The sequence below is a fragment of the Limanda limanda genome, chromosome 2 (assembly GCF_963576545.1).
Source record: "Limanda limanda chromosome 2, fLimLim1.1, whole genome shotgun sequence".
Classification (NCBI taxonomy): Eukaryota; Metazoa; Chordata; class Actinopteri; order Pleuronectiformes; family Pleuronectidae; genus Limanda; species Limanda limanda.
This window is the reverse complement of record NC_083637.1, coordinates 13348872-13372151: the sequence shown is the minus strand read 5'-3', so window position 1 is coordinate 13372151 and position 23280 is coordinate 13348872. Positions and strand designations below refer to the sequence as shown.

The 23280-nt window shown below is 40.6% G+C and overlaps 4 protein-coding genes and 1 non-coding gene across 7 annotated transcripts; 3 read left to right on the top strand and 2 right to left on the bottom strand.

Moving 5' to 3' along the window:
* Positions 1–1332: 1332 nt before the first annotated feature.
* Positions 1333–3705, top strand: scpp1 (secretory calcium-binding phosphoprotein 1). Its single transcript, XM_061084578.1, has 8 exons — positions 1333–1386; positions 1737–1784; positions 2107–2157; positions 2277–2303; positions 2418–2459; positions 2623–2654; positions 2773–2836; positions 3265–3705. Exons 1-8 carry the CDS (start codon positions 1333–1335, stop codon positions 3703–3705), a joined length of 759 nt encoding a protein of 252 aa, XP_060940561.1.
* A 1174-nt stretch (positions 3706–4879) lies between these two features.
* Positions 4880–4953, top strand: trnai-aau (transfer RNA isoleucine (anticodon AAU)). The gene has a single exon. It is a non-coding gene; the product is annotated as a tRNA-Ile (tRNA).
* Positions 4954–6042: 1089 nt separating this feature from the next.
* On the bottom strand, positions 6043–9003 carry aptx (aprataxin). Of its 3 annotated transcripts, XM_061087928.1 has the most exons (7): positions 8793–9003; positions 8002–8048; positions 7503–7781; positions 7353–7412; positions 7035–7261; positions 6562–6665; positions 6043–6470 (listed from the first exon to the last, which is right to left on the bottom strand). In XM_061087928.1, the coding sequence occupies exons 1-7, from the start codon at positions 8920–8922 to the stop codon at positions 6316–6318; spliced, it is 1002 nt and encodes a 333-aa protein (XP_060943911.1). In that variant the 5' UTR covers positions 8923–9003; the 3' UTR covers positions 6043–6315. The 3 variants fall into 3 exon arrangements, with proteins under 3 accessions (XP_060943911.1, XP_060943919.1, XP_060943921.1); XM_061087936.1 differs by lacking the exon at positions 8002–8048; XM_061087938.1 differs by lacking the exon at positions 8002–8048 and having other exon boundaries at positions 7503–7664.
* A 13-nt stretch (positions 9004–9016) lies between these two features.
* On the top strand, positions 9017–14412 carry dnaja1 (DnaJ heat shock protein family (Hsp40) member A1). The gene is made up of 9 exons (XM_061087915.1): positions 9017–9120; positions 9856–10018; positions 10598–10796; positions 11041–11145; positions 11367–11594; positions 11696–11810; positions 12125–12240; positions 12421–12521; positions 12657–14412. The coding sequence occupies exons 2-9, from the start codon at positions 9887–9889 to the stop codon at positions 12891–12893; spliced, it is 1233 nt and encodes a 410-aa protein (XP_060943898.1). The 5' UTR covers positions 9017–9120; positions 9856–9886; the 3' UTR covers positions 12894–14412.
* Positions 14413–16333: 1921 nt separating this feature from the next.
* Positions 16334–22912, bottom strand: LOC133018246 (WD40 repeat-containing protein SMU1-like). Its single transcript, XM_061084568.1, has 12 exons — positions 22887–22912; positions 21608–21818; positions 21363–21515; positions 21155–21271; positions 20066–20188; positions 19361–19480; positions 19019–19135; positions 18789–18916; positions 17527–17653; positions 17242–17403; positions 16627–16779; positions 16334–16459 (listed from the first exon to the last, which is right to left on the bottom strand). Exons 1-12 carry the CDS (start codon positions 22910–22912, stop codon positions 16334–16336), a joined length of 1563 nt encoding a protein of 520 aa, XP_060940551.1.
* Positions 22913–23280: the final 368 nt, after the last annotated feature.

The window sequence follows — 23280 nt, the reverse complement described above, 5'->3', positions numbered from 1 at the left end:
GAGTGAATGTGAGGACATTGCTGACTGCCGGTCTGTTTGCTTCATCAAGCATAAATCATCGTCTCCTCACTCCTCCCATTGGTGAAGCAGGATCTTACAACTGCTGGTAGTTGTGGTTTTGGCAAACAGCTCCAGACGGGTGAACATCCAGTCTAATTACAAGTTTCTTTTGCATGGCTGGAATCCGAAGTGAGGTTAAACTAGGAATTCTCTAATCTTATTTTGGGCCTGACCATGTAAGGACATCCAGGAAGCAGTTACCAGCCTCAGGAGGGAACATGTAGAATTCTTTATATAGGCTTTAAAGCTATTTCCAAGAACAAGTCCTATTTCCAATAACATCGTGTAACAGTGAGGAAGTTAGGTTGCAAACTTGTTTTCAGTTTAAAGTATTGTTCGTGTGTTAAGACTTGATGAGAATGTTTGATACATGAAGTCATCACAAGCCTGTTAAAGATGGCAAAAGGTCAATTTTCTCCATCTATCTGAAGTATCTTGCATCTACCCTTGAGCAAGGCTCTACGTGCCACATACACCTTGTCTCAATAAATAAAAATAGAACTGTTGGGTGACTAGATATTAAATTAAAAACATCCATTTCCACACCGGAAACAGGCAGGTCCCTGTCTCGCCGTCCTTCCCCCTCTGAGTGGGTGAGTTTGTTTTTTCTACAGCCCACAAACCCTATGGTTTCCCATGCTGAACTATATTTCACTAAGGGCTTGAGAGGGCGTGGAGAAAATGTAGTGACTGAATGAAACAGCTCTGTGTGTGTGTGTGTGTGTGTGTTTGCGTGCATTGTGTCATCATGTGTATGTTTTGAGCTCGCTCTCCGGAAACAAACACACCTTTTTGCGTGTCGACGGGAGAAAGAGAGAGAGAGAGAGGGAGAGAGAGAGAGAGAGAGAGAGAGAGACATCCGGAAGGATGTGATGCAACTTAATTGAAGATGCTTGCTTATATACAGAGGAGGTTGAAGTTTCCTGCAGCAGATCCACACATCCAGCTCCTACTGCCTCAACCACCAGCTTCCACACGTGGGACTGAACAGACAGTGGCTTCTCCTCCTGTTTGCTGCTAACGACGAACTTCATCCCTTCACCGCTCTCAATCCAACAGACAGAGAAAGGTAATGTGTTGATTGATTATGACATTTTGATTGTTTTTAACTCTCTGCTTTAGTTCATGACTCATATTTGTTTATGCATGAACTGAATTCTAGCTCTTATATAAACATATCTCTAATCTTGTTTTTCCTTTTCCAGCTTTGAATGTTGCTTTTGTTTTACCATGTTGCTAAGTTTATGTTTTTCTTATCATGTTTGCAGAAACATGAAGATCACCATCATAACATTTTGCCTCATTGGAGCAGTTTTTGCCAACCCAGTAAGTATGAATCTCTCTTTATAAACTTTGGAAAATGACTCTTTTAATATACTCACTATTAATACAGTGGCTCAGTGCTAACATACTCAACACTCAAAACAATACTAGAACAAGTCTGCAGAATAGCATAACAAAATGTAAAATATCATCCTAGTCCTGCACTGTGTCTTGTTTTTAGATTTTTAAGCTTAGTAAAATAATTGATGTGAATTGTAGGTATTTTACAACAGGCCTAATATATATTGTAAAATACCTACAAATCCACACAGATGGATCATTGTGCATCTTACAGATCCACCATCTGTGGAATCATTTCCTAACCTCTTACCTGTGTGTGTTCCATCCAACAGATTACTTTCAATGCCCTCCTGGACACAAGTGAGCTTGATTCGAACTCGGTGAGTGACATCAGATATGAACTCCTCCTGGTGGAGCTGTGCTTTACAAAAACCTCCAGACAGTTTACCCATAAATCATTTGACTGCAGTCGTTTCTGTGACAGTCAGCAGAAAAACAAACAATAGGTGCGGTTATTCTGCGATTCCTCAAACCTCAAGACAATTCCCATGTCTGCACCATTTATGCAGCAACTGCTTTTGGGTCTTAAATGATGGATGAGTCTTGAATGAATGTCATGATTGTTGATGCCGCAGTTAAAGGGTATAATTAAACATACTGGGGTGTGTGCTAACGTTTTTTTCTTCTCTTGTTTTTCCTCAGACTGAAAGTGCGTCTGTTTCACAATCGTCTGAAAATAACACCTCAGAGCAGGTACTGTCTACGTGTATTCCAGTCATGAGTAAATGATTATTTTCGGATGCAGACTTTCAGCATCGTGTGTGACTGTTGAGCTCCACCTTAATGGATTTGTACTCCTCTTTGTTTTGCAGAGCTCTGAAGAAAGTAACTCAAATCAAGTGAGTCCCTCAGATATTTATATTTCCTGTAAAAACTCCAAAGGAAAAAATCTGATTATTCTGATTTAATCAATCAATGAAAACACGTCTGACATTATTTGTGTTTGTTTGCAGAGTTCAGAGTCAGAATCTTTAGAATCCACATCAGAGGACAAGGTGGGTTATATAAACACTTCATCTGCATATAATTAAAGCATAAATTAAGCCTGTTATTGTTGGTTTCATGATCTCAAATCAATCATATGACAAACCCTATAACAAAGAAATGAGAAATATGGAGAGAAGTTTGAAAAGTAAAGTTTCTTTCCTTAAAAAACAGACATCGGAGGAGAGTGACAGTCAGTCAGATGAATCAGATCAGGTAATGTGAAAGAAAATGAAATATTCTACCAAACCTACTTTATTTGCAAAATTGTACCATATAGTGCAATAATATTTCGGGGCTCCACTCATTATTGTCTGTTTTTACACAGAGTGAATCGATGACTGAAACCAGAGATAACAGCATGAGCAGTGAGGAGAACGTCCGAAGGGTGAGTTACACGCTATTATAGCTGTCGCTCTAAGATAAGATACGAAAAAAGATAAGATAAGATGTTTCAAATACTTATTTATGTAATCATATCAAATTGCAGCTTCACAGAAAAATTCATCATCACATTTCTTCAATTTAAACCTGCAAAAACGTTTTTTTGAAGACTTGAGGGCATCGGAAACACCACAACAGGCTCCATTTTAGTTGCTGTAGCGGACTTTTTAGCAAACAATTAGATAAGATGATATGATAAGTTAAAATGAGGTAGAAAAGATAGCATGTGAAAGTATATAATCAATAAATCAATCAAATTAAATTGAATATAGGAAATTTGTACATAATCAGACAGAATATCATGTCTCGAAAAAGACTGAACTGATTTTTATAGTTGAGTAACACTCTGTCCGTCATTTCTTTTTGCATCAGAGTTGGGTCCAAGTCTTTCATGTCATGCAAGACCTGAGCGGCGAGGACAACAGCAGTACCGAGGTCAAAGGTCAAGGGGAGCAGCTGAGCACCCTGGAGCCTACCAAACAGGAGGCCGGCTCCACTGATCTAAACCAGGCCCAGGTGGATAATCCCAGCAGCAGCAGTGAAAGCTCAGACACCAGTGAGGCCACCACTGCTCCCACCACCAGCGAGAGCAGCAGCAGTGAAAGCAACGAGACCAGCGAGAGCACCGAGAGCACCGAGGACAGCGACAGTGCCGAGGTCCAGCAGGTGAAAACCAGTGACTGTGTGAATGGAACCCAGAGCTGTGAAAGCGAAGAGTACTTCTTCCACGATATAGGAGACGACGCCCACTACGGTGGGGACAACCTGATGGTGCCGGACGACGACGAGCGGGAGCTGACTCTGCGCAGATGATCACCTGCACTCGTGCAGCTTTACTTTTCCCACTATGAACTACACAACCATTATAAATGACCTGAATCAAGACTCTCGTGTTTCCTCTTGCCCATCGCTTCTGAATGTTGATTTCCTGCATTGTACTGTCACCTGCAGCTGATTTATTGTGTGTGTGTGTGTGACTGTTGTTATGATGTAGCCAAGTATTTACTTTGTTTTGATAATAATAAACAAATAATATAACCCTGGTGTCGGGGCTTGCATGTCTTAATATATTTAGACATGGCAAGTAGAGGTGAATAACACAATTACTAAGTAACATTACATTTACCCGCTTGAGTATTTTCAATCTGTGCATCTTCATAATTTCACTGTACCTCTTTTGATTTTAACTCACTCTTAGTAACTACTTCATAAATATTAATACAAAACGTGTAATCCGACTCACACAGACAAACAGTAGCAGGGTTCGACTCCACAGGGTTTCAACAAAAACTTACCTGGATGGAATAACAACAAAAAGACGAACCTGGATCTGTCCAAAAAATCAAAAGACTATTCTCCCTACCCTCTCTAGTGCCCCTGAGCAAGGCACCTTACTCCCCCAACATCTGCTCCCCGGGCGCCGTACATGGCTGCTCACTGCTCTGTGAGTCCTGCACCAGATGGGATAAAAGCAGAGGACAAATTTCCCTCAATTGCATGAGTGTGTCTGTGCATCTGGTGCATGTGTGTGGGATAATTAAAAATAAAAAGGTATCGTATGTAAATGTACCTCTGTGTTATTACCAGAACTGCAACTGTAATAATAATAATCCAACAATGTAATATTCTACATACGAAGACAAACAAGTGAATTAACCATACTGCATTACATTGGAGTAAAGGTGGATGCAGTACTTTTACTATTACTTTCAAAGTAAGATACTTACTTTTACTATACTTACTCTTCCGTGTGGTTAGCGATGCTCGCGAGTGAGATTGTTTTAAAAGATCCTAATCCCAACATTACATTTTTTTAGCCAACAATCAGCCAGCAAATAGAACCAGCTACAATATATTTCAATCACAAAGGCTTAAATGTTGGACGTCTTGAGTTCATATTTAGTTTTAAACCAATGCGGAAACATTACCTAAGAATACGTGTCATCTGTCTGCGTATATAAAGAGGAAATTCCCCTCTGCGTCACATGGCCGGTTAGCTCAGTTGGTTAGAGCGTGGTGCTAATAACGCCAAGGTCGCGGGTTCGATCCCCGTACTGGCCACACACGTTTTTCTTTTTCTCCGACATGTCACAGTGGCTCCGGAAATGTTTATCTGTCCAATATGACACGAACTTTCATGTTTGAAACACTTCTTGAAGCCTACCCGCTTCATAATAAAGAGACTGTTGCACTTCCGTTGACTGAATACGTTCATTTGTTTTTTTTAAAGGTTTTTATTGTGAAATACTCGCAGGAGCAGAAGCTGCACGGCGTCATAGTAATGGTATTTATTGAGTACACAGTACACTACAACATGATCGTGATATACCGTCATGATAAAGATACATGTACATCAATATAATTTGTTTATATTGGACTATTTCTTCTTCTCTTTATAACTGTTGCCTGATTTTTGTGAATGTGCCCAAACAACATATATTTGTTCCATTCTTTGTGATGACAATAAAAGTATTCGTAGTTCTATTTCACTGACAGCCATTTCTTATTGTTTAACAGTGATGGAAGAGAGGAAACATATTGAGCCTAATGAAGCAAAATAACATGAACTTTGGTCATGTTTTATGGAGCAAGGTCCTGACTGTCAAAGCTTAATTTGTTTTCGCTGCCCGGATAAAAATGTAACACCAGGTGGCGACAAAGTCCACTTCATGCTGCTGTGTTTGGTTAAAGCCCCTGAAATCCTCCAAGGGAGTTTTTACCGGTAAAGAAAGAACCTCGGCTCAATTTTAAATGAAAGTAACCGGCAGATCTGACAGAAACGCAACACAGAGCACTTTGTGCAGATCACATTTCTGATTCCAGGTTGACAACAAGTACATTTATTTTAAAGTTTAATTCTGTGGTAAGATCTTCTCGTGCTTGTGCCACTTGGAACTTCAGTCTTCTCTTTAAACACTTAAACATGTTTTCAATCTTAATTTCAAGCAAACTAGCATAGTAACAATTTTTGTATTTTACCTTTCAGACGGAGGCTCATAAATACCAAAAGTATAATTTACTGCGGCAGAAAATTCACACTGTGATAAGTCCAACCTTTTATTTTCTTTCTCAAATCTGGACTGAAATGGATCAGAAGTTATACTAAAAAAAATGTCTTCAATTTTTAACAAAAGAAATATTAACAATTCGTTCTTACAAAACGTTTAATAATACATATTTACATGTTTGAAAGTTAAGGAAGAACAGAACGTGTCTAAAGACATCCAGCATGAGAGACATGCATCTTCATTAACAAATGATAAACTGAACTGAAGACATGATCCTGGACATTGTGTTACAGTCACAAATAAACAATATTCAACAAAGCATGTTTTACAAAACTAGAAGCCATAATTAACCAGCAAAAGTTATGGTTTGAACCTTGAACCTGTGAGTGACCGTGTCCTCTTTGTGGAAACACTGTTATCTGGGAAAGTGAGACTTCAGGTGCTCCTTCAGAGCTGGTATAGTGGAGAGCTCTTTGCGACACACGTGACATCGGAGAGGAAGTTTCAACAACTCACTGCTGCCTTCTTTCACTGTGACTCTTCCATTGGTTTCAAGCATCTCAACAACATCTGCAGATAAAGAAAAGTGCAGGTTTGCAGCAAAGTGTCCGACTGAGTGAGGAAGTGAGGAAAGTTCCAAACTGAGTGAAGTTACTCTCACCTTGAGACTCGATGAAGTAGTCCGTGGTGAAAGAGTTCCAGTGTTTTTTGTTCTTTAAACAAGGAGAGTCGAAGTCCTGGCTGATAACATGGAGATGAACATGACTGCAAAAGATGAAGAAATCACAAAATGTGTCAATTTAATTTAAAAGGTAAATTGCCTAAAGAAAAATAACATCACATATTAGACAGATATATATGTAAATACAAGGTGGATAATGATAAGTACTCATTGTTCCCTGGAATCAAAGCTCCTAAACTGTTTGACCTTGGATTATATTGTTACACATACAAATTAAAAAATCTTTCTTAACAGAGTAATTTAAAATCGTTTTGCTGAGAAAAAGACCTGACTTAATTTCATGGTATTTAAAAAAACACCCTAGAGGAATACCTCAAGCAAACATTGAAAAAGAACAATTCAAACTGTACTTTAATTGTATGAAATGGGATAAAGCATCAGTTATTACAGACCTCATACTCGGGATGACATGGTACCCTGTGCGGAAACTTAGTGAGCTGGAATCAGGGCACTGCTGAACCATCTGCTCAGCCACCTGCTGCATGTGCTTCACCAGGTCACAGTGCTCGTCACGCAGCGCCTTCAGGCTGGGGATGGCCTGCCATGGGAGGACCAGCCAGTGGTAGCGAGCTTTGGGGTATTTATCTCTGATTACGACTACTTTATCATCTTTGTACACCTAGAAGAAAAAGAGGGAGGGGCTTGGTGAGTAAACTCAATCCATATGTGTAAGCATCAGCTGTAAATCCGTTTTTTTTTATAATCGCTACCTGCATCTTTGGGTCTTGCATCGACGTCTTCAGACCTTGGCTCCAATGACCAACACTTTCCTACGATAGATTTCAGGCAACATGTTTATTTAGTATTACATACATTCACCAGCTCAGCAACATTAACACACGCACTTGTTTTGCTCTTACACTGGTTTTTGTAGCTTCTCCATGACTGACCGACACAGAGACCTTCTCTGTCTCTTTGGCTGCCTTCATCTTCTGAGCCTCTCTGTGGCCTTCTCTGTCCTCTGGAGCCGACTCCCGAGGTCTTTTGGTGCTCCTGTGGTTACCAGTGATATCCTCCTTGAACTGTACAGTGTATGGATAGAGCTGATTGACAATGTGAAGCCGCTGCCCAGGCTTCATTTTGACCTCCTTTTCTGCACCCACCACTACAGAGTCTACAGAGGTGGGATTCCCACCCAGCTGTGGAATAAAAGATAGAGATGAGTGTCACACAACCTGTGGAGGAACATTCAGTGATCACTGACATGAAAATGTATAATTACTCAGTTATGTGTCCAACATGTTAAGCAAAATAACAGCAATGACTAAAGTTAGTTAATAAAATTCGGAATAGGACTTGATTCGTATTGTTTTCTTGATTTTACAGGAAACAAAATAAATGTTTTCTAATGTGTCTTACCTGCTTAACTTTGACGTAACCTTTGTTGCATTCTGCTTTCAATTCAACTAGTCGGGGAGAGATAAGATTTGAACAGGTTGCGATATGCTTTTAGTCCTTTTAAATTGTATGTACATAAAAGAAATTTAAAAAATAAATATGAGAACCAATTTTAAAGAAAAAAACATTCTATTCCATCTTTAAACAATACCAGAGGGGCATTTGTCTGTAGATTTGAGCCTTTTCTTAAAAAGAAGCAGCACTCAATATGAAAATTAATATAGAATCTTTCACGTCTTTTTTCGCTCAAAATGACTCAAAAGTCGCACCACCACGAGGTTACGAGGGTTACACTGATGTTTATTAATGAATATAATGATTGATGCATCATAATGTAAGTGGCATTATAGAGCTGCACTTTATTGTCATTTGTGATTAATCATTTGTTCAAAACAAACTGTAAAACTTGTGCATCCAGGAAAACCCATTTTGACTTTTGTTAGAAAGATAACTTTGAATGACAAATCATTCTGCTGTAGAATTATTTTGTCAATTGACGAAACAATGACACGTACAGATTGGGATAGTTTGGTTTGTAACAGGGTTTCTTATTGTATGTCATTGTAACATCCTCTGTATTATGGAAGCACCAGTACAAGAAGAAGGGCTGTAGTTTTAAGTTATTTCGTTATTTACCTGTCAGGTTCAAACATCCTCACACAATGTTTAATTCAACTTGACTTCATGGTGTTTTCTGTTTGGTGTATTTGACCTGGACACGTGTAGCTCCATGCTAACCCAGCCAGTGTTACCTTGCTGTCGGGAGCACTTCTGGTCTTTAATGGTGGTTTGTGGCCCTCGACCCAGGACCACAGCCTGCAGGTGGGGCAGCTGGATGGGCTTGTGACTCCTCTCTTCGCTAACGAGCCAACAAACCGGCATTTTAACATCACACGCAACTCCTCTCTTTTATCCACTTATTGTTCAAAACCTGTGTCCGGCGGCGCCACAGGCTTGTTATGGTGATTCCCCCGGTCGCGGGAAATTGACGTCACACTGGAAGAATCTGGAAGCGTCGCATCTGGAGCCGAAGTCTGCTTCTGGAACTTGTGAGGATTCTCGCCACTGACTCGCTCTCAGGTCTGAAAATAACAAACCACCATCACTCGTGTTTGTCATCCTCCTGTCTCGTTCGAGTTGGTTTTGTGTGTTTTGGTGCCAGAATAACCGGCTAGCTAGCGTGTTAGCATGAGCCGGGCTACCGGTGCTAAAGTACGGGGGGCCTGATGGACGTGGAAACCAGTTCTTGTTTTCCGCCTGAGCTCAGAAACAGGCAGCTGCTGATTCATCAATGCTTTCATAAGAAGTATGTGGTCCGTTTTAAAACCAGTTAGCTAAACCAGCAGCTAGCCCCCTGCTTGCTATCCCCCACAGGGTCTGACATCCTGTTATTACACTTTGTATGTGAAGTGTTTGGCCTTTTCACCTTTAAACAGATGTTTAATGTCGGCCTTTCTCTAAACCTTAAAGCTTTGGTTCCTCTCGATGTCTTGACTTATAAAACAAGTGTTTCCATCCTCATTCTTATGCTTAGAGGAACCCCCCCCCCCCCCTTCTAAAAAGCAGCTGGACTTGTAGTTTTCACAAAGACCAGTTCTCCCACTCCTCTAAAGGCCAGTGGTGTTTTTCCTCTTGTTTACACACACATAGTGGAACGTGTAGGGCTGAGGGCCTGCTCCTTTACTTTCTACTGGTTTCAGTTTCAATTCCCTGGAACCAGCGTGTTAATATGTGTTGTTAATTATGTCATTTTATTGCCATCACGTGTTCAGGACTGACCATTTAAATACTGTTTGTGTTTTAACTTTCTTTCAGTATTTGAAGGTTCCACCGTTAAAAAGCAAACATGGTGAAGGAAACCGGTTTCTATGACACGTTGGGCGTGAAACCTAACGCTACTCCCGATGAACTGAAAAGAGCCTATCGCAAACTGGCCTTAAAGTATCACCCTGACAAAAATCCTACAGAAGGAGAGAAGGTAAGCATCTTTCGTTACCGTTAACATAAGCATTTGTATTTTGCTGTTGTGTAATAGTTGCATCAGAGCAAATAGAAACGGCTGTTGTGCAACTTCGAAGTTAACAAGTTATCGGAAGAAGAGAAAAAATATCTCTTGATTTTGACAATTTACAGATAAGCAACCTTTTCTCTATTCCTCGATTTTTTTCTATATAAAATACCAGATGAAGATGTGTATGTTTTTAAATAAGGTTTCTCTTGTACTCCCAAGAAGTGATGGACCAAATGTATCTCTGACACAAAGTTTACCTTGAAATCTAGTTTAAAGTCCATCTGGATTTTATATATTAATTGGGGAATTATGTCGGTTAATGCATCATATAAAACAGGGTACCACTCATTCTTGATAAATATATTGATAAGTACTTTATGGACATTTTCTTGTTGCCTTTGTACGGGGCATGTAAAAGTAATATTTAAAGAACTCACTCATTCTCATTTTTCTGGACACAATAATAACAAGTTCAATCCTGTTGTATAAGCTGTGTGTTGCCAGTAATCTGAAATTTCCATTTCCTTGTCTCTTTTTCTGTCCCAGTTCAAGCAGATCTCACAGGCGTACGAGGTGTTATCAGATGCCAATAAGAGGGAGGTGTATGACCGGGGAGGTGAAAAGGCGATAAAGGAAGGAGGAACCGGTGGGGGGTGTAGTGGTGGTGGGGGGGGCTTTGCATCGCCTATGGACATCTTTGACCTGTTCTTTGGGGGAGGCAGTCGGATGCACCGAGAGCGAAAAGGTACGTAGGTATATCCAAATAATCACTGATCTCTGCAGTTGTACTTTGCCACCATAACAGTGTTTTTCTAACAATTTTTTATTTTATTTATAATTTTGGATTACTAGCCGAAGTTTAGGCTTATTTATTTACAAAATTGAAACCATAATATGTAAAGAAACTGATATTAAAGAATCATTTAACATTTATTTAATATATTATTCTGTTATTTGTCTCATGATATAATGTTTGTGCTCCAACCCAGGGAAGAATATTGTTCATCAGATTTCAGTGACACTGGAAGATCTTCATAATGGAGCGACAAGAAAACTTAACCTGCAGAAGAATACTATCTGTGAGAGATGTGAAGGTATGTCTTGGTACACAAGTCACTTATAAACTCTCATCAACCGACTCGTTTGGTATTCCAGAGGCACACGCAGACCCAGACAGGGCATAAAAAGGCTCTTTGTCCAAAAACAAAAAACATCCGTCTTCCTGACCTTTCTTTCCAGGTCAACACAGTTTAGAGCTTGGAATAAGCTAAGTCCAACACAAATGACCCTGTTTTCTTCTTTGTTTTCTTGTCAGGTCGAGGGAGTCGGAAAGGAGCGGCACAGATGTGCATGACCTGCCACGGCACAGGCATGCAGGTCCGCATGCACCAGCTAATACCTGGGATGGTGCAGCAAGTGTCCACCGTGTGCCACAGCTGCCAGGGCCAAGGACAGAGAATCAGCCACAAGGATCGCTGCAAAACGTGTGCAGGCCGGAAGATCATGCGTGCGAAGAAGATCCTGGAGCTCCACATCGATAAAGGTGTGAGTTCAGCGACGATAATCTAATTGTATTGTATTTCATATATTTATGGCTGATTTGAGATCAAACTAAAACAACACCTGATCATTTCACTCCAACAGGAATGAGAGATGGTCAGAAGATTGTTTTCCACGGAGAGGGGGATCAGGAGCCAGGACTTGAGCCTGGTGATATCGTCATTGTCCTGGACCAGCGGGAACATCCACGTTTCACCAGGTCCAACATGCTCTCTTGTTAAATGTCTGTCACTGATGTTTTCTGTGGTAGCAGATTGAATGATGGGGATTTTATGGCGAGCGTTACAGATACGGGACCAACGTTACAAATACGAAAGAGGAGGCACAAGTTCTGCTATGCAGTTGAGAGAGTGGTTTTAGAAACTATGACTCGAGGCAACATTTGACTTTGCTGCCTGTTTTAATTTGAATTGGAAACTTTACAATCTACATTAAGCACAGCATTACCCTTTTATGAATTATCCAGTTCACCCCGTGAACCTCATTGTTTTTTGTTCTTGCTGTCGTCATCAGGAAGGGAGAGGACCTGACCATGTCCATGGAGTTACAGCTGGTGGAAGCTTTGTGTGGTTTCCAGACACCAGTTCAGACACTGGACAACCGAACTCTCCTCATCACGTCACATCCAGGTGAATCAAATCACTCAGTGACTCATCAGAGCGGATGTCTGACAGTTATTATCATTCCCCTGAATTTGATTCAACACAATGTTTAATTTTGTTAAAATGAGGCTTGTACTTCACTCTCTGTGTTGGCCACCAGGAAATTAAGTAATTTGACTCATGTTTTAATTTGATTTGTTTTCACAGGAGAATTGATCAAGCCTGGAGACACAAAGTGCGTCCCGAATGAAGGAATGCCCACATACCGCCGGCTGTTTGAGAAGGGACGCCTCATTATTCACTTTACAGTAAGATATTTTTTCAGTATCCACGTTAAGAAATAAAGTTATATGTTTATTGTACAAATGTTTCATTTTTGTAAAAGGAAATCATTTTTAAATCGAGTCACGGTGCTGAACTGTTATCGTGGTTGTTTCCATGAGGTGGTGTTCCCAAAAGCCAACTTCCTCCCCGAGAACAAGCTGAAGGAGCTGGAGGGCTACCTCCCTGAGAAAGTGGACGCCGAGCAGCAGGACCGTATGGACGACGACCTCTACATCTACGCCGACCTGGAGGACTGTGACTTGGAGAACAGAAAACGGCAACACCATCAGTACTACTACATGGATGAAGACGAATACTCCAACACGGGCTCAGGTGTTCAGTGTCAGACGTCTTAAACCCGCCGCCGGCTTGTTCTCATTCCAGACACCCAAACCCTCATCTCTGAAGAAAAGCACCTTTTCTGACATTTTCTTTTAAGCTGAATCACGAACACCCTCCTGATTTATTTTCATATGTAGATTTATTGAGTGGAGTGTCAAAGTTCTAGAACTGAACCTGGATGCAGGTGAGTTTGATTCCTCGTCATCTCTGGGACCTTTGTTCAAATTCATATTTTTCCCAATCACACTGTGACCGAGGGCTGGTTTCATAGACGCAGAAGAAGAACCAGGACTGACTGCTTCTTTTACAGTTCCACTCAAACTGATGGCCAATATTCATCTGAAAATAACCTCCACCTTTTATAGTGTTACTAAATCAGTTGTTGTGAATTGCTTGTTGATGACTCGTTCAGTCGGTTGTGTGTGTGTTGACCCAATCTTCAGATGGTGGTGGTGTAGAGGGATTATGCATCGCTACTTTACCCTTTTTAAAGGGCTATTTTCTAAACAATTTTGACAATGTGACAGGTTTGAAATGATTCAGGCAAGAGAGTATTTAGGTTCAAGCCACTTATATGTAGATTATTCCAACTAATATTTAAGTTTAGTTAAATATTTGTACTTTTGAGATGCAGTTAGTTGTCGAATTGTTGTGATGCCACCGTTGTTTTTGTTTTGGCAACATGTACTGAGAGGGGAACATCTCCTACACTCACACACACAGCAGGGTAGGTATTCGGAACAACAATAGAAGTCACTTCATTTTGAAAGAAGGATTCCGGAAACTGCTCATCTAGATAATTTCACTCACATTTTCATTTGGTATTTTAACGTATTCTATTGTACAGATAAAATCAAATGTTCAGGCCCCTAATTCCAAAATCCATATGGAATTTCTCAAGTGCCAAGTTGCACTGAAGCTTAAACTAAAAACGTATGCAAGATGTTTTAGTTGTTTTTTAAGAAGTCGAATGTTGAGGATTTTTTTTCCAGATATGTGATTTCAAAAACTTTACAAGATGTAGATTTAAGTAAATTTTATAATCTTGCTTTCAGACCAAAATCTGGAAATAGGATAACACATTCTATTCAAGTATCTTCTTGAAGGGTTTTTGCTGGTGTCGGCCCACAAGCTATTAAGTGTCTATTTTTTTTTTCACCTTGATTCTAATTTTAATAGTAAACGCCATATTGGACTTGAAGTCGGCCCAGCTGACACCTCTGTGTAGTGTCTGCCTGTTTAAAGCCTTATCAGAACTTAACTTGAAGCGACATGATGATGCAGTTTTTTCATGTGTTTTTTAATTTTGCCTTGGATATTGTAAAACACAACTCTGCTCCCAGAGGCGAGATTCCTCACAGTTGTTTGATTGTTATTCTTCAAAGCAGTTGCAAACTTCTGGTTCGTCACACTGTCGGGGCTATTTAACTCTTTTTAAGTGTTGTCAAGGTCTTAATTTGACTGTTTGCATGTTGGGACCAATGATCCACTTGTTTGTGTTTATGTTTTCTAATTAAATGCAGTTTGATGGTCGTTCTAAATTGTGGTGTTTAGATGTGTCAGAGGGATTTTTTCCCCCCAGAAAATCTACTGATGATAGGAAAATGTGTTTTATTTTAAACCATAAAATTACTGTTTTATAACATTAAAAACTGGAAAAGTATTATTATCATGTAGAGCTTCCAGCTGTGCAACGGGAAGCTTGACATCAGTTGAAGACTAAGTTATTATTTTATCAATACATTAGTAAAAATGCTAATGATTGACATCTGGATTATTAATCAGCCGCCTCTGCCTCTTAATGTTAATCTTTACTGTTTTTATTTTTCTGTAACAATAAATTCAATCTCATTTGATTTGGCACACTACTTATTGTAATTGATAATTTGGCATTATTAATAGTGATGCTCACAATATCAATCAACCACGAAAGCCTTCGTCTAAACTGTCAAATAGAGCCTGGATATTAATGATAACAACGAAACGAGAAACAGTAGCGAACATTGTAAAATTAATCATTTTCAATCCACTGTTACAATATTTATTTATAATAATAATGACGATGTAAAGAGAAGCATTGTTTTGTTGATTTTAAAAGATTAAATGAATTATACACTTCTAATAATTTCTTACAGTGGAAGTGAAGTGTTGTGTGCAATAATGACAAATTAAGTTTTTTATTGACAATCAATTTTCAGTTTGCTGGCAGTGTGATATACACAACAGAGATAATATAGAAAATAAAGTGCAACTACTCAACATTATTGTACAACAATGGCATTAATTACAGTGACAGGTCGAGGCAGCTGCTCCGTTTCCTGCAGGTGTGCATGTCCCACCAGTTATTAACTGTGATGTGATCACGTGAAAACATTTATTACACACACAGGATACAGAATGTGACACTGGAGCTCAGCTGAGGTTCACCACTAGTCGTCATGCATATTTTGAAGTACTAAACGTACTGTAGCGCCACATTCAGACAGTGTAACTGAGGTAGCATGCAAACAAATTATTACATCTGAATCATCAGTGAATCAAAAAATACAAAAGTATAGTTATTACAGAACACTTGACAAATCATTTACCTGAAATTGTTTGTTTATGCCCAAACACGAGGCGGCTTATTGTTATAAATATTTCCATGACAGTTCACCATCATGCATTTTCATGTCCAATAAAGACAGAAGAGATGAAAATGGGGCTTTTGAACTGCGCTGGTGAAGTTGGATCCACAAGGAAGACTGTAAACAGCATGGAGTATCAAAACATGAGAAACGGTGCTTAAAATTATTCATTTTATAAATTATGGCAAATATATTCATTGAGATTCAATCAATTAAAGTTCAATAGATGAGTTTTACAGCTGGATATTATTGATATTATATATTTGTTTCTTATTGTCGGTAAATACAAGGTTAAGACTAAATGAAACAATAACTTGGTTCCACTCTTTTTATGACAATAAGAAAATATTGCATATCAATGATCTTTTGTTTGATTCAACAACATCTTTTTTGACTTAGCCTTTTGTCACATTTAATACGAAACCACTTTCACAAAGATGTGGCTAAAACGTACTTGCGCTTCACATTTTGAAACCAAATAAACTGTATATTATTAAACAATATCAAAAACTCAAACTCCCAAATGTCAAAATGAAACTCTTGACTGTGGAAACAGCAGCTGACGAAACAAACTCACCTGAAGTCTTAGCAGCTGCTCTGGATTTTTGGTCGTGTCACTATGAGCTGTTCTACTATTCCATGACAACTTAGTGAAATCCGTCTACTAATGAGGATCATGTGATATGATAGAAAGCCCTGGAACAGCTACTAAATGCAACATGTTGTGAGATTGTTTTCCCCGTCCATTCACTGCTTTATAAATTACTGATGGATTGGACAGTTCTTACAGTCCAATTTAACAGGAATGAATGAATTGGTTGAGAACCTTATGGCTCTGAGGGTCGTCCATGTGACGATGGCATCCACAGCCTCAGGAGGCCGTCCTCACTGTACGTGGCGATCAGATTCTCGTGCGGATGGTGAGTAATGCCGATGACGTCTTTCTCATGAACCTGCGGGTGCAGAGGAGCACATATCACCACACATTCTCCGTTCCCTGTGAGCCCCCTGCAGGACGGCTACACAGCAACACTCGGATAAATAACACTTGCTTTGTATAGAGTAAATCAAAGAGTGTGGGAGAGCTGCCTCCTCGCACACATTTGGATAATAAGCTTACGGTCAGCGTTTTCTCCATCCTCCCGGTCGTATAGTTGAAGCAGTACAGGACCAGATCGTCTCCCACACAGTAGATCCACTCCCCGCGGGGCGACAGGGTGCAGCACACAAAGTCCGTGGCTTCCTTCCTGTCTAAGCTAAACGTCTTCACCGTCTGAGGAGACAGAGCAGGAGACAGTTCTATAGAGATCTATGGGCACCGTGTGGGTGCTAGCACAACTAAAAATACCGTTTTGTGGATATGTATATATATATATATATATATATATATATATATATATATATATATATATATATGTATGTATGTACGTAAGGTTGTGTGTGGGTAGAAAAAAACAACATAATAAAATCTTAACTTTAAGATTTTATGCTTTTTCGTTATATACGATAATAAACTTAATATATATGGGTTTTGGTTAACCTTGAACTGTGGGATATTTTTGGGACAAATTATTGGCAAATTATAAAAGAATAAAAGTAAGTGATAGCTGCAGCCTAGTTCCTTTCTCAATGAATATGCGACTAATTCTTGAATTGTGAATAGAGTTTCTCTCGATATAACAGCAGCTTTTAGATTTGATTATTCTGGAACACTCACAGGTCAGAGATCTCTCACCTGACCGTCCATGCTCAACACGACCACTTTGCTTGAGTGGCTGCAAACCACAAAGTGCTCTGGGTTCTGGGGAAGAGGAATCACGTTGTTGACGGGGACCTCCGACGTCTGGGACAGAGATTTGACAGTGTGGATGCATTCGCTCGTCTTCGTGTTCCAAATCTAAAATACAGACAGGGAGTAAACCCGCAGTGAGATATGTGAGCATATTACAGCTCTTTCTCAGACCTGAGTTATGGTTCAGTCAATGATTTAATCTGGCTCCATAGTCACAGCTCATTTTACCTTAACGGTGCCGTCAGATGAGGCGCTGACGATGTGGAATCCATCTTGAGTGAAAGATGCATCGTTCACAAACGACGAATGGCCATTTAACTCCTTCAGTGTCTTCCCTGACCTCAGTTCATGGATTCTGAAAATGAGAATGCTGGATAATTTGGCATCACAAAAGCCATCACAAATAAAAGAGCAGCTCGGACTCATTAAGAGTAATTTCTATTCCACTCATGAGGGGATTTATTTTTTTAAGAGCCGATAAAACGTGGTGCTGAGCTGCAGATGTTATTTTTAGCCCCAGTGGAGGGACTGGGTGCAGATTAGCTAAACCATGACCAAAAGCCTAATGCTCACTGATTCACTCCGTCTCTGGGAGGGTGATTTTTGCGTATGTAAACAATTCTGAATCCCAGCGAGTGGAGGAATGCGACGCTGCAGCTCTGTGCCTGAGCACATGGTTCGTCCACTACACCCACACAGCACATGTGCTCTACTCCTTGGCTGTGAGGAGGAGACAGAGACAGAGAGAGAACCGAAAGACATTCTTCCCCCTTTTGGGAAACTGCGTATTTATCTGCATCCACTGCAGAGGTGTGGCGTCTCAAGGGAATTATGGAGTTATTTAAATGTTTAAAAAACAAGTCAGTCAAATTGCAATTAACAAATGTTTGAGTGGACAATCAATAACTAGAAAAAACTGAAAGAAACAAATAGCATAATTCTTAACTTATAGTTTTTAACCTCTTATAGTCTCACCCAGTAAAAAATGTTTTGAATAACTAAACCAACCCCACAAATAAACAGATATAAGCAACTATACATTTATAATCAAATTACATTGTGTATGATGTATTTGCTATTTCTATTTGCCAGATCCGTTATCATTTGTGTGACTTATGTGTCAACCGTTGAATATTTTGTGAATCTTCTCCGAGTTATTATTGTAGTTGGTATCAACTATTCTAATCCCTTTGTTTGGCCCATACATTTCCATAAACATGTATCCATCTTTAAATACAAAACATGTATAAGACATTCATTTATCTCTGTTAAACGTTCATGCAATGATCTCAACTCAGTATGCTCAGTTTGTTTAAAGCTTCTCTCAAGGTAAAATATATCTTAAATGAGAAATGTTACCACCTTGAGTGTGAGTGTAGCATGAGATAACCATGCCAGGACTTCCTTTACTAAACTACTAGTCATGTCTCTACCTTGACTTGTTTTTTTTTTCAGTTTAAGGTTCTCAGGACCATGACTCTTGCCCCCACCTGATGGTCTGATCAAAGGAGGCACTGAGGATCTGGCTGCTGCCCCTGGAGAAGCACAGACTGGTCACACCTTTGCTGTGAGCGTGCTCGAACCTACGGAGACACAACCCGCTCTGGATCTTCCACACCTACGACCAAGACGCCCAAAACACACAGATGCTCATCAAGACTTCTGGTTAAGTCTCTGCACCATTAAATTATTATTATTTACTATATAAACATGGTCCAACCTTTATTTTGCCATTCTGAGATCCGGTTGCCAGAAGATCGGTGTCCTGGCTGAAGCACAGACACAGCACAGCATCATCCATCATCATGAAGCTGTCTTGTGCCTGGTACTTTAAATCCTTCACCCACGCACACACACACACACACACACACACACACACACACACACACACACACACACACACACACACACACACACACACACACACACACACACACACACACACACACACACACCAAACAGCAAAGCAATTGGAAAATAAGTTCAAATAACATTAACAGAGTAAGGATATGGACTTAAAACCATACTTTACGAAATACCTTGTGATATGAATGAAACTTACCTTACTAATTTTTCCAGTGTAGAAGTTCCACACCTCAATGAACCCGTCCACCGATCCGGTTATCAGGTACTTTCCATCAGGAGAGAAACGGGCACACTCCACATGTGACCGTCGTCCAAACTACACACAAGGAAATCACAGAGGTGATTCGTCAGCACCTTCCTCCCAGAAAACATATTTCCCTGATCAGTTTTCAGTAAATCATCCAGAAACACAAAGGAATAAAAACACACATTATAAAGAAGAGAGCTCAGGGAGAGATGAAGTTGTGCTGCTGCTGCTGTGAGGTCAGACCTCTCACACTCGTAACCTTGGGCAGAGAAACGCAAAGACGAGCAACTCGGGCGGCTCCACCTGGAGGCAAGTGATGAAAGCACAGCCGGAGCCTGAGATAAGTGCCTTCAGGTGTTTGTGTGTGTGTGTGTGTGTGTGTGTGTGTGTGTGTGTGTGTGTGTGTGTGTGTGTGTGTGTGTGTGTGTGTGTGTGTGTGTGTGTGTGTGTGTGTGTGTGTGTGTGTGTGTGTGTGTGTGTGTGTGTGTGTGTGTGTGTGCGTGTGCACCCCATGTATTGTGAGGTTAACGAACAAAGAAGTTGAAAATAACTGCAAACAAATCATCAATCAATCATTTACTTAAAATGCACCTTTTTCTTCTGAGTTACAGAAGAACATGTGATTCTCTGTCCCTCCAGCTCAGAGCTGTTTACCTTGATGTGCCGGTACAGCTGTGTTGGGAAGCTCTCTTTCACCACATGTCTCTCCTTGTGGCCAGACGGGTCGATGGGGCTTTCTGGGGACAGATGAACCGGAAGCTGCTGTAGTCTCAGCGACTGTGGACCAGAATGATAACGAGTCAAGAGAAAAGACAGAGACACGTTGTGGCTATTTTACTCAGGAGATGAGAAAATAGGGAACCAATGGTGCTGTGGTCCTGCAACATCTCACCACGAGGAAAGTGATAGAATCTTTCACTTTTCTTCTTCTTTGAATGATTTTTTTTGAAGAGGTTTCAATGTTTGATAAGCTTTTCAAGTTATTTTGTTGATGTGCTGAACGAGTGTTGAAAATTTACAGTTTTAATTACGATTAAACTTGATTGTAAGAGTGTAGTTTAGAGTTTAGAAGACATCGACCTTAATAGTAAATGTTGTATGAAAAGAAAAGGTTTTGTTTCTTTACACCCCTCAAGTCGAGGTGGGTTTCACTGGCAGATAGGAATTTGTTATCACCCTGGCCCCTGATCCCCCCCAGAAAGGTTGATACATGACAGCAGTGAAACAGAGAAAGAATAAAAGTCTTGGTGAAGTTGCTTCACTTGTCATATAAGTGGAAAAAGGACTGTGTCATGTTATTCAAGCAGAAGAAAATGGTGAAGAGGATGAAGGAAGAATTCTCAGCGGACCCAGTACTTGCAGTATAACAAAGTTCATTACAAGAAGTTTATAGGTCAGGACGAGCTCTAGAAACCCGGAGACTTCACAAGCCAAATAGTGAAAATCTGCCTTGCCGCTGCCCAACAAGGATTTTTATAGGGGAGATGTTCACCCAAAAACTAGAGATAAAATGACATCACAAATAGGGCCTCGAGAGCATGTTTCGTACCTAAAGTTGAAGACACCTGCTAAAGAACATTCCTTCTTAACCCATCCATTAGCAGGTCAGAGATTATTCCTTAGGTCAAAGATCATTCCAAAAAGGGAGAGAACTAAGCAACACATATGGAATAGTATTAAAAAAGTCTGAGATAAGCTGAATATACTTCAACTAATAAGAAGAATATTGATCATTATACTCACAGCAACTTGTTCCAGGAGTCCCATGAGGCGAGAAGGAGGCACCACACTCACCTCCCTCGCCAGCTCCTCAGCTACCGCCCTGCGCCGCTTCTCCTTGCTGCTCCCCTTCGGGTACGCCTGCATTAAGAGGAAGAGGACACGACTTTGTAAAGCACCTGTTAATCTACGAGGTTGTATAAAAGTAGCTGAAAGACCTCCGTGGTCTCACCTCACGAGGGTCAAAGTAGGAGCAAGACAGCAGGTTCTCCAGGTGGACGTATCTCTCCGGCTGAGTCTGCTTCAACATGATCATGGGGTCGGTTTGTCTGAGGAGCGAGCGAGCTGCTCCCACCTCCCTCATCTCAATCAGCTCCATCACAACCTGATGGACGGATCACAAGCTGCCAATTCACACCAAAAAAACAAACAACTCCAGCCAAGAAAAGCATTAGCTGATAAAGACTGGAGGCTCACCTGCTCGTAGAGGTCGATCAGCGTGTTGTCTGGCAGCTTCAGGGACTCGATGGCCAACAGGACCGAGTCCCAGTGGCCGCGGTTGATATCTGCGATGAAACTGTCGATGCTCTCCACCGTGTTGAGGGAGACGGTGGTTTCCTCCTGTAAGGTGGTCAGGCTCCGGTAGAGGTTGTTCTCCTTGAGGTACTGCAATATCAGGCGGATCACACTGCAGAGACCAGAGGGAACTCAAATGTTTATATGAGGGGTGAATAGTAGTTGTTCAAGTGGCTGCATCCCGATTTACTGATTATATATTTGAGCAGGATCGTAAAGTTTCTTAAGAGGGTCGATCACATCCACTTGATAATGATTCTGAGAAAACACATGGACACCTTTCATGATGTTCCACACAGATCTTCTGGCACATTCGTCAAAATAAATGCCCATACTATTAAACAAAGAATAACAGATAATAAAGAAATCTCAAAGCAGGTGTACTACTATTTATTATACTACTGTGCAATTGTCATCATTTAAGGACACATAACATTTTAATACTCATATTGATATTGTAAACCATTTGACAGTCTGCTGCTGACACAGTCTCCCTTATCGATGTTATTGTAATAACATATGGATCCTGTGTCATGGGGACTTTCATCTCCCACTTTCCAATCATTTGCTGGGTGTTTCCACAATTCCCATTATGTGACTCTAAGGATCTCTGGCATTGCTTTATGACTATAGATGAAAATTCACCCACCGGTGCTCTAAGCCTGTTTTTTAAGTGCAGAATTTACTCGAATATTTAACCTCCAAATGTAAGAAACCAACCTCAACATCACTCTTGCGTGTGCGTGTGGGGGTGTGTGTGCGCGTGTTTCTGTGTGTGTAGTGACTGGACACGCCTCTCTCTCAGTATAAGCAGTGATAACATCAGGTTAAATGGCTCAATGCAACATTAGAGCTGCACTGACCAAGCGTCATTGAAAAATACGGATATGTTTAAATTACACATCTAAGCACAATAAACAAATACACACGATCACACATTTAAAATGAGCATCCACTTTGTATACTGACGCACACATCACATGGGAATTCAATGAGTGAAACATACAATCTTTCAACTTAATGCGTAATGCACAAATGGCTCTCGCACCCGCAGCCTCTTAATACTACTGAAAAACTCGGTAGTTTTCTATTTGGCACAGTCAAACATGTGCTTTTCTTGTTATTACTCTTCAGACCCTCACTGAAAACTTATTAATGAACAAATCAAATGGACACTCACTCGGAGGGCTCCATCTCCACGGCCATGGCGCTGGTGTTGTGTGTCTCCCGCTGGTGCCGCACCGGACTGACGGAGTGGCGGCTCGGTCCTCGCCAGAGACACGTGAAATGCGTGAAACGCGTGAAATGCGTGAGCTGAGGACCACCCCCCACACGTGCTCCTCTTGTGTCTTGCAGAGCAGAAGCAGTTTCTTCTCACACCGTGTGATCGCCTCGCAGGGTCCCTGACGCATGAGGATGTCAAGAAAGCAACATTTTGTGTGCGCGTTGTGTGTCTGCGCTCCGGTGATGCTGCTGCAGCATCAGCACCACCACACGCGTGCGCGCCTCCAGGATCCATTGTGCACGAGCCAAAGACATTAAATGTCCTCTGACTGGAAGTCACATCAGTCCAG